Here is a 16,407-nt window from a genome sequence, read left to right on the forward strand (position 1 = left end):
ATTAAATATATAAAGCGTTTATATACCTATAAAGCGCTATCCTAAGATTATTATTAACTTAATATATTAATATATATCGAAACTTAAATTAAAAATTATTATACCTATAAAAGAATTATTAATTCCTATAAGCCCTATTAAAGGATATTAAAACCCCTCCCTATCCTTTAAAGAGTTTAATAAAATTTATTAATAAACTTTATTACTTACTTATTAAAGAGTAAAAGTTATAATACTATTTTAATTATAATCGACCGCTTAATTAAAATAAAGTATTTTATATATTATAAAAGTATTTATAACTTTAAGGAAATCGCTCGCTTATATACGAAATATATATAAAAGCTCCACGGCCTCTTAAAGATAATTATATCGAACCGAGGCCCTTAATTTATCTTTAATTTTTAAAAATATTTAATCTATCGCTTAAGAATAAAACCCCACCTATTTATTATTTATTACCTTAAGATTAATAAATAAATAGAAATCGCTAATACGTTTTTAAAATAATATTTACGAGGCTAGGTATTATATCTATAAAACGATTAAATGAAATAATTACCGTTAATTAAGTTCGCGATTAATAATATAATTAACGAGAGTATAAATATAATATCCTTTTTCGCGAACTATAAGTTTTACCCGCGCTTTAACTTTAAACCTACTATATTAAATAATAAGATCGCCGCGAAGGACGTTAAAGACCTCGCTCGTTAAATAAAGGAGATATATAAGCATCTTTAAATTAAAATCCGCTTAGCTTAAAGCCGATAAAAAGAATACGTAAACTATAAGCGTAAACTCGCCCGTTAATTCCTAATTAATTAAAGAATATAGTTTAATACCCGTAATATATAAACGCTTCGCCTATAAAAGAAATTATATTAAAAGAACCTAAGGTTATTTACGATTAAGAAGGTTATTAACCTATATACGTATCGCTTAAAATTATTTATTTTAATAAAGATTTACCCCGTATTCTACGTTAACTTATTAAAGCCCGTTATCGAGAACCCTTTATTTAAATAACGATAAAACCCTCCCTTACCTATAAAGGTAAAGGGTATTAAAGAATAGAATATTAAAGAGATTTTAAACTTTTATTAAAACCGCCGAGGCCGCGATAATCGCCCCCGCTTAAAATATACCGTTAAATAAACGAGATATAATAAACCGATTAAAGAACCTATTATATATTTAAAAAATTATATTAAGATTATAACGAATTATTATTACTATTACCCGAATAAACTTAAACTTACTTAAATTAAATTAAAGAATTTACCGCTTAGTTAGGAATTATATTAGAGATTATTTATTTAAGTTAATTAAATATTATATTACTTAAATCGATTAAACCGCTTAAACCTTACCTTATTATTTCGCGTCGACGGTGCTTTACTTTAAAGGAGGGGGGTATTATTATAACTTTAAATATTAAGATAAACCCTCGACCCTTAACGAGTTAACTATTATATTTAACGCTACGCACGGATACTCGAAAAACGCCCCTTTCCGAAAACCTTTACTTTTAATCCTTTATTTCGTAGCTCTTTAAATTACGTCCTCGTTATATAATTATTAATACTTAAGAGACTATAATAATAAAATTAACGTCACCCTACCTATCTTAATATTTAATTATTACCCGTAACACTTAATAAATAATTAAGTATTCTATATATATTAAAAGGAAAGTGTCTACCTATTAAGGAAGCTCTTTAACGTTAATTTTAAATATAATAGATTAAATAACGAAGGGTATAATTAAAATAGCTTATAAAATAACCTTTATATATAATCGGATACGTACTTTAAAAGAAGTTAATTTAATCCTTTCGAAGCGCTAAAGAGCTAAAAAATCGCGAATTTAACTTAAAGGAACCTTTACGATTAAAGAATCTTAAAGGCTATAGGACGAGAAAGTAAAAAGGAAGCGTTTAGCGATTAACGAAAGCGAAAATAATAATTTATTAAAGCGACGCGCGATAGGCGGTAGGTGCTATAGTATTTATAGTTAAATAAATTATAATACGCGAATATATAAAAAGAATATAGAATTAAGTAACGATTTAAATAGCGAGTAGTTTTAATTAATTTAAAGTATCGTAATTAAAATAACTTTTATAAAAGTATTAAAAAGTAATAAAGGTGGATTATTTAATAATATAGACTACTTAACAGTAAACTACGTTAATATTATTATTAATTTTTATATCTATTTTAAGGGGGTCAGTGAGGGGGTTACATCTTATAAGATATATGGAAGCTGAAAATGCAACTACACCTATATACTTCAACCAGGTTCAGTGTAAATGAAATTGATAATCCTACGAGATGTGAACTACCTGGTTGGTAGACCGCGGTGCTGAACATTTATATTTACGTACAGTCTCTATTGCATCATATCTTTACTAGTTTTCGTTCCCCCATGGCCCTCGAGAATATGCATGTCAAGAGTGAACTAGTACATCAGCAGTGTGCAGTTGGTTTGTGCAACCTCTTGACGTTCACTCGCTTAGCACTGCCTTGTCTTCTTCGTCGAATATACGAACTGAATACACCGATTTCTCGTCCAAAGTTGAGGGATACCTATATACAGTGATAGGGATCTTGACATTCCATCTTTCGCCCAGTATGTTACGTCTTGTGTTCTTATCCTCGGTCTCAGTCTTGGCCCATTCGACTTAACACATAGTTGTTCCAATTAACGATATGTCAAATAGCGTCTTCCACTTGGGGAATTGCAACGGTATTCTAGGTTCCGGCACGAAGCTGACATTGTGGCTGATTAGGGAATCCTTTGTCGTGGTAACAATGATATTGTTGCTAGGAGAAACGGATCGGAGTGCTCTGTCGACAAAAGAAAACATCAGGCAAGAGCATCGCAAGGTTGGTCCAGAGACAAAGGCCCTGTTATAGTAACCGCGGTCCAATTCTGACCCTGACGGAGTATGCTGGCTTAGTGGCCGTTTTTCCCATGGCCTTATATAGGTTCCGGTCCCGAAACGAGAGCCAGACCTCCCATCAGACACGCAACTATTCGCACATTCTTAGCTGCGGTTTTACGAAACAACGGCAAGAACATATCGCATACATAGCTTCACTCCATCATGGCTCAGGTAATCCAAGCGGATTACATAAGAACTATTGTCGACCATATTCAAACCGCGGGTCAACCAGGACAGCCGACCCTGGAGTCCCGGTGCACAATATGCTGGAGAACGCTAGACATATCAACCAGTGTAGGTGACGCTATCCGGCAGGAGTGCTCTCTGACGCCGGAGCAGATGGCAAAGTCAAGGGTGGAGTTTTACAAAAAGCACGATCTCGAGCGTACCGTGTTCCTCCATTGCGGACACATGTTCGGCCGGGATTGCTATGAACAACTCCTGAAAGAAGGTGATCCTACCGTTGAAAGATGTGTTCTTTGCTTCAAAGACAACAGTTGCGGTGGGTGCACTAACCGGCTGTACGACGCCAGCTTCGACCCCGTGGCGTGGCCACTCGACCCGGCGCAGTTCAACCCCTCCCAGGAGTTCCAGACCAAGGTCGGCCTGACGGGCGTCGAGCGGGACCCGGACGTCAAGCGGTTCTGCGCAAAGTGCGCCCTGTGGCAGATCCGGCGCAAGTTCGCCCAGATGTGCCTCATGTTCCCGCGCTGCCCGGGCTGTTTCTTGCCGGCGCCGCCGGGTATCCCGCTTCCCCCTACGGTGCCGGCACGCATGGCCCCTGGCGCCAGGCCAACGTCGACGCCTGCTGGATGTACCCCAAGATCCGGGACATCGCCCGCCTCATCTGGCCCAGCGGCGCCGACGTCCGGGACCCGCAGCTTGCGGCCCAGTTCGAGGCCCAGATGGCCCAGAGCCGCGCCCTGGTCGAGACGTCCCTCCTGGCCGACCCGAACATCGCCAAGGTCCGGGGCGCCGTCTTCAAGCCGTGCACGCAGGACCCCGAGCCGCCGGCCCCGCATTACCTTGGCGTCCGGCTGGACCCCGACGACACGAACGCCCTTATGGCGCTGGCCTGGCAGTACAGCCAGACGTTCTTGGACCTGGTCCGGCCGAACCTGCCGGTGGCGTGGTACCGGGGCGACCAGGACTTCCGGCTGCACGAGGTCGCTTTCGAGATGAACCCGTACGGCCAAAGGCCCTTGGGGCGGGAGACCATCGCCGGCTGGGTCGTCAACGACAACGACCCGAAGCGCGTCGCGTATCGGAACATGATGATGCTCCTGGGTAAGAACAACATGATGGAAGGGGTGACGGCTTTCAACCGCGTGATGGTGCAAACACAGTTCGTGGCCCTTCTTGCAGTTTTTGGTAACCAAGGGTGGCCATGAGAGAATGGGCCTGTCCAAATGAAAACTAGCGGATGAAGCATCCTTCTCATTCGGTGACTGATCTTCGATACAGCCTTCCGGACCTTACTTCTGTAGGGGTGATTCATAAGATTTCTGAAACCGTAAAATGCCAAGCGCCAAACATTTGGATATGGTACAGCTAGTAATAGGTAATCTACTTAGAAACTTGGGGATGCTAAGAACACGCTGCCACGATTTGCAGTGTATGTAGCGTATCATACGATAGAAAACATAATATATCGTTTACGGTGACTGCTTGATAGAGGATATGCAGAGAAACGGCAGGCGAGGGCGCACCCAGTTCCTTGCCGTTTACAACGGGGGGCCTGGGAGTCGAGCGCCACATAGAAGACACGGGCAAACTCGGTCCTGCCTGGGGTTGCTCTATACGTGGGAGCTGCCGCGCTATACGGAAACAATCCCCTTGTTGGCGGTACGAACACAGCATAGTCAGCAAGTTGTCTAGGTCTTGTTGAAGAAAGAGGCGACTGGTTGAATCTCCAATTTACGGACCCTCCCCTCGCCGCCCTTGAGGTCCTGCAGGACCTCTTAAATCACGATCCTGAAGTCGACGGCTCGGGTACGGTGCCAAAGCGGCGCGTACCACGGATGGAAATCGATGTAGCCCGCTAGGAATTCCACGTGTATCATGAAGGACTCGGGCGGGTTGGCGAGGTGGCGGAGGTAGACGTCGAGGCCGGCATTACGGGCCAGGGCGGCCGTCGAACTCATTATTGCCAATGATAACCTCATATCACTGAAGACAAAAATACTGCCACAAGAAGGAAACGACATGCCATTGACATGCCATTGACATGCCATTGACATGCCATCAGCATCTGCTTGTTCAGCCTTTCTATACCCAGCCCAGTAAACAAAGAAACGGGAATGCCCTAGACCCTTTATCGTCGGTTGGAACAATGGGATTGTTGCATTATGATACCGACTCGCAAAAGCGTTTATAGACAAAACCTCGCCGCCCGAGGAGGCATGATTCTCTCCTGAACCAATCGCCACACAACAACATTTACCCTCGTCTCCTATCTCCTATCTGGGATACCCTATTCTTCTTTGTCATCATGTCCCTACTTCTCAACTTACCTCCCGAGCTCGTGCTACTGATACAGGAGTGTCTCACCACGCTCCGCGACCGGTTCGCCCTCGCCGCCACATGCACGGCGCTCAATGTCTTGGCTGGCAGTCGCGTAATTTACAAGCAGGTTACCACGGAAGAGCGTAGGTTCGACGAAGCGAGACTCCGGCTGGAAATTCTCGGCGAGCAATACCCGAGGCTGAATTTCGGGTTCTGGAAGCAGACCCCATGGCCCGAGGCAAGGGCTGCCAATCTTGCCAAGTTCGACCCCAAAGGGAACCAGTACGCCCGTGTTCTTGAGTTCTTCGAGTTCGTGGACAAGTGTGTCGGTCAATGGGGCAAAGGTATTGCCGGCTTCGCTGACGGTACCGATGTGAACCTTTACGGTACCGATCCATACGCCAATCTAAGGACTCCGCATTGTAAAGAGTGGCAGAATAAGTACTAGCCCGAAACGTACAATTGCTCCTTGATATACAGGGCGATAACACAGTGTCAGGATATGAAGGTCGTCGAAGACATTTTCGATGCGTACCTGAGATGATATCCAGCGGCCATCCACGGCACGAAACACGGCCGCCTGGAACGAGCCGTTACCGGTACACTTTACGAGCCGGACGAAGACGCATGCCCCGAGGATCCGCCAGTCTACCTTGCCTGTGAGCTCAACCGTGTCGACGTCTTGGATCTGCTGCATAAAAAGGGAGTGGATATCAATTTGGTCAAAGGCCACTGGGTCGTCTCTCGTCAAACTGGTAAGGTCGTGAATGAGAAAAGTAGATGGGATGCGCCTTTTGACGTGAACGACCAGGTTCGACGTGCGGATGCCTGGAGCCAGTTTACTGTATCAGGGCCATACGCAGATTTCAGGGAAGACGTAAGCCTCTGGCTGGCAGAGCATAATCTTGGGTTTCCCACTAAGCCAGAGGGCCTGACGGGGCCTGACCTGAGCGACGCAGCCCGAAAGAACCACCTGCGGCTGGTCCGCTTCTTGATCGAGCACCTCAGAACCAAACTCTCCCCCGACGAATACCGCGCGGCCCTCACCGAGGCCCTGCACGCGGCTACCAAGGGCGGCAATGATATCCATTGGCAGAGGGGCCCGGGGATCCGGAATAGGGAGAGAGTGGACTATTACTTCCGCGGGCCGCACGACGAGGTATTCGAGGCCCTCTTGGCGGCGGGCGCGGAACTGGGGCCCCAGGATCCCGACCGCGAAGAGGACAAAGGGCTGCTTGCGGGCGCCGTCGAATTCGAGGCCTCGAACGTGTCCTGGCTCCTGCGCCGGCAGACGGCCGAAGGCTCGACCGACCATCGCGACGTACGGGCCGCGCTGCACGAGGCCATCAGATACGGCAGCTGGAGGAGCCCGGCCCGGCTCGAGTTCTTCAAGGCGATTTACCCCGCCAACGCGCATCTGGCATGCGACCCAGCGCGCCTCACGACGCCCGAAGATCGCGAGGAGGCCATGCGGGAGCGCCTGGATGGCTTCATCGAGGTAATGCGCGCTTGCATTGCCGTCACTTCCTGCTTCGAGGTGGCTCTGCACATTGTGGACGTGGTGGGGCGCGAGCGCGTGGGCGAGAGGCTGGTCCACACGCTGGAACTCCGGAACGTGTCGGGGTTGGTGTTTGCGCGAGAGGACGAGCGTAAACGCCGGCGGTTTCCATGGCAGTTCACGCCGGCGGATGTGGTATTACGACCCGACTTCTTTCCGCCTCGCCCGCTAAAGGTCCCGTTTGAGCTGCCTCGAGATATGGTCATAGAAGGTGAATGGCACTATACCGAATAGCTGTACTAGAATCGCGGGCTGCGAGATATTAATAATGAAAATTATTTAATTAAAAATAATATATAACGTGGTTTATTATTAAGTGGATTATATTATTAAGTGGATCACTTTTTTAATTTATTATATTAATTAAATTTTAACGCGTTTTATTTATATAATAATAATACCTAATAAATTATTAAAATATCGAATCGTTTTAACGATTTAAGCGACGTAAGACCTTAAAAATCTTATCAGCTAACGGGTTACTACGAAAGCCTTTTAAGTTTTATAAACCTTTATAAATAATCGATTCTATAATTAAACTCTATAACGCGACGTTTAATATTTATAATATAAGTTAATTATATTAGAAAAGGAGGTACTTATTAAATATATAATTAACTTAAATACCTAAGGAATACCTTTTAATATAATTAATATAGAAAATATAATTAATCTCCTTATCGCGTTATATAACGGCGAATGCATTAATAAATATTAAATTAAGCGCTTTATCGACTGTAACTTAAACTTAAAGATTAAAATAAATTATCAATATAATTATTAAAGGGCTTTTTATAAGGATTTTAAAGTTATTTCCGGTTAGTTTATATTAATCGCGAATATAAAGGTATAATACGGGATCGTTAACGAAGATATTTAGAATTTTAACGAGACCGGCTTTATAATAGGTATAATCGGCTTAATACTTATTATAACACGCATCGATTAATGTAAAAAGGCGAAGTTAGTTTAATTAAGTAATCGGGAATAAGCGATAGTAATTAAATATATTAATTTATAGGGCTAGTATATTCCGTCGTTTTTAATCATTTAAGGTTAATATTACCTCGCGAATTAAACTTACGAAGGTAATTTACCGGGCGACTAGGTAATTAAACCTACTCTAAATAACTAGATTAATAACGAGATAGGCTTAGATTAAATTAAATACTTTAATAAGTATATTAAATTGCGAACGAAAGGTCCTTACCGCCTCTTAATTATTAATAGCTATAAGAGCTATATTTCAGTTAAATTTAAGGTATATTATTAAAATAATAATATTATTATATTCGGTATACCTCCCTATTTATTTTATTTACTTTAGCCACTCGATATAGTATTTTATTCGGCTTTAAAGTATATTTATTTAAAGGAAATCGAGCTATTTATAAAAGCTTTTATAAATTATATTATAAAGCTCGAGTTCTTTTATATATTTAAAGCTGTATATTTCGTTATTTTTATAAAAAATAATATTAAATCTAAATTTAATACCTTTAATTTAATCCCTTATAATTTAGACGAGGTAATTAATAAATTAAATATACGTCTCCGGATACCTATATTTAACCCGTTACGTCCGGGGACGGCTAGTACTTATAACCTTTAAACGCTATTTAACCCTTAATAGACGACCCGACACTCTTCCTTTATTAAAACTCGAGTCTTTACCTATTAAGGAAGCTCCCCGACTTTAATTTTAAATATAACAAACTAGATAACGAAAGGTATATACGCTATAATATATAAGATAATCCTTTTAAAGGAAAAGAATTATATACTTTAAAAGGTTAATTTAATATTTTTTAAGCGTTAAAAAGTTAAAAAATCGCGAGTTTAATTTAAAGGAGTATTTACTATTAAGGAATTTTAGTAATTATAGGACGAGAAGGTAAAAGGGAAGCGTTTAACGCTCGATAAAGGTAAAAATAAAGGTTCGTTAAAAAGGTACGCGACGGGCGGTAGGCGCTATAGGATTTACGGCGAAATAGGTTATAATACGCGAATATATAAAAAAGATATAGAATTAAACGAGGAATCGAATAACGAGTAGTTTTAATTAATTTTAAGCGTTATAATTAAATTAATTTATATAAAAGTATTAATATATAAAAAGAGTAATCCACTTAATAATATAATTTATTTAATAGTAAACCACGTTATTAATTTATAAATTAAAAAGTTTTTAAAAAAGCTTTTTATATAAAATGAAAATATATAAAAAAAACTTAATATATAAATATAATAAATATAAATATTTTTTAAAAAGGAAAAAAAAAGAAAGAAAAATTAAATTTTTCAACTATTATTTAAATAGCTATAATTAAAAATCTTATTAAATATTATAAATTTAATATATATTTTAAATCCATCTTATTAATTGCTCCGTACTAAGCTTCTTTTGTCCAATAATCCTAAACATTTCCAGGACGAGGCTTGGGCTTTACCTCATAGGAGGCTGTGGTGGTTGATCCACCTGCAACAACCTGGAACCATTCCTCGAGCGAATTGAAACGCTGTGGCTGCATATGACTTTTCGGCAGCACCGCCGGCGTTACATTGTACAGAACCCCAATGCATGAATTTCCATCTTGACAGGAACGTGGTATCCGGCCAGAGAGCGCCTCATTTACCCCCCTCCTCTCTCTCGAGACGGGTGGGGTGGTTGGTTGGTGTGGTAGAAGAATGTTTCAGCTGCGGTGACGATGAGGTCGCCATAAGGGGGAAGCTGCGGGCAAAGTGGCATTGAAGGCAGGCCCCAAGCCAAGTCATTTCGACACGCGAACAGGCCATTGCAGCGACCGGGACCAAGCCAGCACAGCCGCGAAAGATGTTGGCACGGAGAGCCACTGAGCATTGCCCTTTTCTTTTCCTGGTGATGAATTTCGTTTAACGTCGACTCCAAGATTGGCAAAAGCAACCATTTAGGGAAGAAGAAGAAAACTGTTCCTTGAGTGACAAGCATTCGCCAAGGATAAACATGGAGTCGCCGCGGGGGGGGGTGAGCTCTAATTGGGCCATTTCCAGCGCCAACAAGATTTGCGGTCGAACAAATCCATGCTGCGTGGCGGGGGAGGCCTGTCGACCACCAACGGGACCATTTCACTGCTGATTCCCAAGAACAGCCAAGCGGCCATATCAAGAAAAGGGCAACCCCAGCAAAGATAAGAAGACGTAAATGAATATGGTAACAAGAGCTGGGAAAACCCAGCCGCATGTCTAATTTACGGCAGCATTTTCAGAATTACCGAGAACCCGCAGCCGTTCGTTATCAGAGGCCGAGCAGGCGCAGGACCGCCGCATTTGGGCAGCCATTGTGTACCGCGTGGCAGAATCGCCCGGGAGCGGGAGCTAGGTGTTACCAGCTATGCATGCACTAGCAGCGCCATAGAGTTGAATCCCATCACGGGAAGACAGAAGCAAAGTGTTGGTATGTGCGAGTATGCAGACCGACCTTTAGGCGCGCACCCGATCCCCCGCCATGGCCCTTTGACGAAACGGCTGGACAATTCGCAGCCAAGAAGCGCCACTAGTCACGTCAGCCTTTTTCGCTAGTCAGATAGGTCAATAGTCCTATCTGGGAACCCTCTGTCCGACGGTAGTGAGAACGATGATAAGAGCAGGAGCAGCAGGAGTCAGATAGGGCTGGAATTGCTGATAATATCGAGTCCAGCTCGGGCTCGCTGCTCGTCGATGGTGCTGACAAACCAGCTTGCTTTCGGCAGTCCTCTCGGCTGAGTCTGAGTGGCAGGTGTCAGAGACCCGAGCCTCTCCCGCCCCCCTCGTGATAATAGAGAAAACACAATCTCTCTCTCAGCACCGTGCAGCGCCGTGCTGGGATCCGACGTTGCTGACTACGTGCGTGTCAAGAGAGTTCAATGGTGAGCGCGGCTAGAGGAAGCAACAGCGTTCTGGGGTGATGTTTGAGTAAGCAAGCCCGACAAGAGACGAACGGAATGCTCCCTCCTCCATTCCGGCTCTCGTTTCCTTATCGCAACGGCAGGCAAGTGACAGGGAGCGAGATCCCAGGGTTCTGGAACCATTTCACATGCCCCCCCACTCCCATTGGCCCCATCGGTTTTCTTATCTCTGGGCATGGCGGCGTGGTGGGGACACCCAAGATCTTGGCATTTCAGCACTGGCGTTGCCGCGTTCCTGTAGCCTGAGGCGTCGGGTCCTGCATGCGCTCTTTCCAGTCGTCGATCGGAACGTTTCTAATTGGGGAAACGGGGTAACGATGTGCAACTAACAGGTTGACGACAAGTGGGACTAGACCTACTCAAGCACTGTTGAAAAGAGAGGTGCGAAAGTCGCATCACCAAATGATATTTGAGCAATGCGGGGTGGAATTAGGATGGGAGGATGAAGATGACCATTCGGGTGAGGATGAGGTGAGATGGATGGAATTGGCCCCATGCCGCCGCAAGCCACGTTTGAGTGCTGACATCTGGGCGGGTGCGCAGAGGGTGCGTCGAGGGTGCCACGAGTGGGCGAGAAGGGCCAATCCAGTACAGAGACAGCCGAATGTGATGCGACAACCCAAGCAGTACTCCGGCCCCAAAGGACTGGGCTGGATTTGGTTCGATGCAGCTGGTTGGAGGTGGTGCCTGAGTGCAGCACCGTTGTCAACAAAGACATCTTCAGGCGATGAAACAGCACATCTGCAACGACATTCCTTGATTGGAATTGGCAGGAACCAACAAAGGTATATGTTTGCTTCTTCCGTTCCGAACACTCGAGCTGAAGATGCAAGGCTGACTGAATGCTTGGATCACTTCTTCACCATTGAATGTGTGCCTGCGACTTGATAGCATTCGATTTTATTGTAGAACAAACCATCCCTTGCCTTTTCCCTAGCGAGTGATTGCGGCACACGTCTTCCGATTCGGAGGGGAAGCGACAAAAGTTGCTGCCATGCCCGACGACGAGGTCCCAAATTCTGGCCCGAATGTCTGTTTGCGGAGCTGATTGGCTTCGATAGATGATGGACGGGCCATGCCCTGTAGGATGCCTAGTGGGTACGACTGCACCCTGGCCTAGCGCATACGACCCCTGCAAATCGTTTAATGACCCGCCTAGGCCTGCAACCAAATAGGCTCGCAGCGGGCAGCAGCAGCATTGCTGCACCCAATGTGAGTTGCTCAGTCGGAGTCTGGACTGTCTGGACCCTGGAATTCCATGCAGCTCCTGCCAATCCCGCCTGTTTGTCTGGCCTTCTGGGATGACTTGTCCGTTTCGTCAAAGCAGATGGTCGGCCTTGGCTCGTCTCCCAAGTCGAACCATTTTGGTTGTTGTCGTGTTGTCGTCCTTTTTTGTTGTTTTCCCCTCCAGCCGATTTGCTCGTCCGCATCTGGGTCTGCCAAGCTGGCTGACCTAGCATCCAAGCAACACCCGACCTGTTTATTGCCTCCTCTCGGCATGGCTCACCAGGTCGGCTTGGTCTTATCTTTGTTCTCACCAAAGTAGGGTGGTCTGTCTCCACATGGCTGATGGGCGCGGACACCGGGCGCCAGCGTTCATGATTAGCGATTATGGGGCTCTCGACGCCTCTCGTCCTCCTCGGCCCAGAACTCTGCCTATCAGTATCAGTCATCCTCACTCATGCCCATTGGCCTTACATAGGACGACTTACGTCTTGGGAAGCCAAGCTGCTGAGCTGTGTAATCAATCGCTGCGGCAATCGGCTTGATCCCTTCCCATTGACCAGCCCATTTCCGCCATCCCTCCCCGTTTGATGACCCAGCTGGGGTTGCCCTTGGTGCTTGCGTGGGTAGCGTGCCTCTTCTTCTGCAGCCTCCCATCGATCCGGGCGATTCTGAATGTAACACACCAGACCCCCCTCGCACACACTCATCCAGCCCAGCCCGTCCGCATCTGGAAGTACCTGTACCCTGCATCGTCAATGTCTCTCGATAAGATTATTTAGCCTGTGCCACTCCCTCGGGCAAACTTGGTCTGACGGGTCTGCTTTTCTTTTCCCTCCTCTCTCCCGCGTATGAACCCACGGCCAGTTTTGTTTTCTTAAAATCCCCGAGGGTCGTTTCTTTTTGGTTCCCCTCACATTAAGTTGTGACGCGTGTGACGAGATCTCAACTTTTTGGACATCGCAACACACAACCTCGACCTTTCTCCTGCCAGATAGGGACGAAACACAACTTCAGCCAGCGCTCCCTGCGAATTCGCCAGCATGTCGTCCAACGGTACCGTCGAGTATGACGGCACCATCGCCACGGGCGGTGACTCGCTCACCCAAGATTTGAATATTTACTACGGAGTAAGCATGCCCTGCTTCATTGCCTCGGGTGGATATGGTTTACCACAATGTCGAGCTTGATGCTGATCGTGACTGCAGAGCGGCGACATCGCTTGGATATTGACCTCGGCAGCACTCGTGCTGCTCATGATTCCCGGTGTCGGCTTCTTCTACTCGGGTCTCGCCCGCCGCAAGTCGGCCCTCTCCCTCATCTTCCTGTCCATGTTGTCAATTGCCGTCGTCAGCTTCCAATGGTTCTTCTGGGGATACAGCTTGGCGTTCTCCCACACCAGCACCAACCCCTTCATTGGTGATCTCTCCAACTTCGGCCTGAAGGAGGTTCTTGCGGCTCCTTCTGTTGGTAGCACCAAGATGCCCGATGTCCTCTTCTGCCTATACCAGGGCATGTTCGCGGCTATTACGTAAGTTCAATGGATAGAGACGCCTGTGACAAGATACACATTTCCTAGACGCTAACGCTATGTCCAATCAGTCCTGCACTTGCCATTGGTGCTGCTGTTGACCGTGCTCGTCTGCTGCCCATCATTGTCTTCATCTTCGTCTGGGCCACGATCGTATACGACCCCATCGCATACTGGACGTGGAACCCCAACGGTTGGTCCTTCGTCATGGGCGGTCTTGACTTTGCTGGTGGTACCCCGGTTCATATTTCCTCTGGTGCTGCGGCTCTGGCCTACTCTCTCATGCTCGGCAAGCGAACAGGCTACTCCAACGCCAACGGCCTGCCTTACCGACCCCACAACGTCACCCACGTCATTCTCGGTACCGTCTTCCTCTGGGTCGGCTGGTTCGGCTTCAACGGTGGCTCTGCCCTCGCCGGCAACATGCGCGCTGTGATGGCATGCCTTGTCACCCATATTGCCGCTTCCTGCGCCGCCATTACCTGGTGTCTCCTCGACTACCGTCTGGAGAAGAAATTCTCCGTTGTTGGATTCTGCTCTGGTGCTATTGCCGGTCTCGTCGCGATCACTCCGGGCTCCGGTTTCGTCACCCCTTGGGCCGCTGTGATCTTTGGCGTCGTCGGTGGCGCCGCCTGCAACTTCGCCACCAAGATCAAGTTCCTCATCGGCGTCGACGATGCCCTCGATATCTTCGCTGAGCACGGTATGGGCGGTATCGTCGGTAACCTCCTGACTGGTCTGTTTGCTGCGTAAGTTTCACTCTGCAATCGAGCCATCTGTTAGCCTTTCTGACCGTTCGATCTATAGGAACTACATTGCACACCTGGATGGCACCACTGAGATCGATGGTGGATGGATCAACCAACACTACGTCCAGCTGGGGTACCAGCTGGCCGACTCCGTCGCTGGCTTCTCCTACTCCTTCGTCCTCACCTGCATCATCTTGTTCCTCATGAACCTGATCCCCGGTCTCAGCCTACGCGTCAGCCCCGCCGAGGAGGAGCTCGGCCTCGACGACGGCCAGCTCGGCGAGTTCGCCTACGACTATGTCGAGCTCCGCCGCCACACGACCGATACCATCCCCCACGAGATCAACATCGGTCACAGCCCGGCTCTCGGTACTCCTAAGGGAGGCCACGAGAAGGGCAGCGTTTCGCCCGTCTGAAAGGCATCCTTTAAGTGCCGTGGTGTGTGATTGAGAAAACGTTGCCCGTTACATTCCGTAACGTGGGGCGCATTGTGGTCAAAAAACAGCAATCGACATGATCGCTATAGTTTTGTTTGGCTTGTGTGGATGTGATGTAGACGGATCGAGAATATACCCCTTTGAGCGTTAAATAGTACATACCTATTAATCTACCCCTCTATACATAATGGCATGCGTGGTTCCTGCGTATGTAGCCTATCATGATAGCCGTTCGGAGAAATCCAGGCATGGTGACTCTCACTAGCTTTTCCAACGCTTCTCAAGAGTTCCGCCGCCTTTGTTCATTGCTTCATAGGGCCTCACATTCCTGTCGTGCTGACTCACAAGGGGACCAGCCCCTTTGTCGTCATCTAGCCAAATAACAATAAATCAAACAGCAAAAGCACATCCAAAGACCTGCATAGCATGGCGCACAATGGCAACAATGGGCTTTTGTCGATGGTGGAAGTTCTTTCTAGCAAACCGAACAATTGATTTGTTGGGTCATATAACACAGCAATGTCGCCATTATGGGAGCAAAAGCCTCGGTGAAATGGTTTGAGAAGCAATTCAGGGGCAGCAGTAGGGATAACCAGGTTTACGTAGGATTTTCTACTTCTGTTCCTTCGTTACTTCAAGCCACAAGTAGTCCCGGCTGTGTTGCTTCTACGAAGATGGAGGCACAATCTTGGTCAATGGGAGCCAGCTTCTCACCGGAGGAGAACTTTGATATGATGCGGGACGTCGGCCTCAGTGGCGGCTCCCAAACTGACTATTATCTCCAAGTTTGCGCAATGCCGCAGGGGCTCGATGCCATTGCGGATGATGATGCTGATACTTCCGGGCCAGATCCTTCCTCCTACTTCACTAACCACACCAGCAGCGGCTCGAATAAGGCCAAGGGCATGATGGCAACTGCAGCTTCTCCGTCTTCAGCAGACTACATCAAGGTGGAATCGGAATCTTCACAGCAAGACGGAGAGGAAGATGACGGCGACGACTCCATCATAATCACCCCGATCGACTACTCCGAGGCCCGCGAGAACCACTGGAGACGCGCCGGCTACCACGACGACGAGACCGAGCCCCTGGCCTGGGCGTGGAGCCAGCACCAGCGCCTGATCCCCGAGTGCAAGAGGACGGGCTGGTCCTGGGACCGAATCCGCCGCGACCCGACCGCGCGCGACGTCTGGCGCGAAGCCTACCGAGACCTCAAGGGGCGGGACGCGCCCGAACCGCCCACGCCGCGGCCGGCGCCGCCGCCGCCGTTTTGGATGTCGGTGAGCGGCCGCTGGACCCTGGTGCGCCCGCGTCCGCGTCCTCGTCCGTGTCCGCGGCCGAAGCCGGTCGAGGAGTGGGACTGGGCGCCCGTCCCGTGCGAGTGCTGGCACTGCGCTGCGCATCCGGATCGGGGGTGGGACGAGGTGCATAGGCAGGAGCAGTGGATGCGGTACTTTCAGGATATCTATGATAGTGCTAATAATCGTCACGGCGGGGTGCGATAGGTAGACTGCCAACTGAAGGACTGA

General features: G+C 47.1%; 5 protein-coding genes across 5 annotated transcripts; 4 read left to right on the forward strand and 1 right to left on the reverse strand.

Annotated features, from left to right (window-relative positions):
• Positions 1–3,362: 3,362 nt before the first annotated feature.
• PG986_004277 (uncharacterized protein) lies at positions 3,363–4,342 on the forward strand (the record flags this gene model as incomplete). The annotated part of the gene is made up of 2 exons (XM_066840499.1): positions 3,363–3,713; positions 3,776–4,342. The coding sequence occupies 2 exons, from the start codon at positions 3,363–3,365 to the stop codon at positions 4,340–4,342; spliced, it is 918 nt and encodes a 305-aa protein (XP_066703126.1).
• Positions 4,343–4,912: 570 nt separating this feature from the next.
• PG986_004278 (uncharacterized protein) lies at positions 4,913–5,095 on the reverse strand (the record flags this gene model as incomplete). The annotated part of the gene is made up of 1 exon (XM_066840500.1): positions 4,913–5,095. One exon carries the CDS (start codon positions 5,093–5,095, stop codon positions 4,913–4,915), a length of 183 nt encoding a protein of 60 aa, XP_066703127.1.
• A 347-nt stretch (positions 5,096–5,442) lies between these two features.
• On the forward strand, positions 5,443–7,186 carry PG986_004279 (uncharacterized protein; the record flags this gene model as incomplete). The annotated part of the gene is made up of 3 exons (XM_066840501.1): positions 5,443–5,842; positions 6,008–7,079; positions 7,132–7,186. 3 exons carry the CDS (start codon positions 5,443–5,445, stop codon positions 7,184–7,186), a joined length of 1,527 nt encoding a protein of 508 aa, XP_066703128.1.
• Positions 7,187–13,204: 6,018 nt separating this feature from the next.
• PG986_004280 (ammonium transporter) lies at positions 13,205–14,857 on the forward strand (the record flags this gene model as incomplete). The annotated part of the gene is made up of 4 exons (XM_066840502.1): positions 13,205–13,291; positions 13,370–13,692; positions 13,764–14,441; positions 14,500–14,857. The coding sequence occupies 4 exons, from the start codon at positions 13,205–13,207 to the stop codon at positions 14,855–14,857; spliced, it is 1,446 nt and encodes a 481-aa protein (XP_066703129.1).
• A 695-nt stretch (positions 14,858–15,552) lies between these two features.
• Positions 15,553–16,383, forward strand: PG986_004281 (uncharacterized protein; the record flags this gene model as incomplete). The annotated part of the gene is made up of 1 exon (XM_066840503.1): positions 15,553–16,383. The coding sequence occupies one exon, from the start codon at positions 15,553–15,555 to the stop codon at positions 16,381–16,383; it is 831 nt and encodes a 276-aa protein (XP_066703130.1).
• Between the last annotated feature and the right edge of the window lie 24 nt (positions 16,384–16,407).

The sequence above is a fragment of the Apiospora aurea genome (genome assembly GCF_038362705.1).
Source record: "Apiospora aurea strain CBS 24483 chromosome Unknown utg000003l_segment0_segment0, whole genome shotgun sequence".
NCBI lineage: Eukaryota > Fungi > Ascomycota > Sordariomycetes > Amphisphaeriales > Apiosporaceae > Apiospora > Apiospora aurea.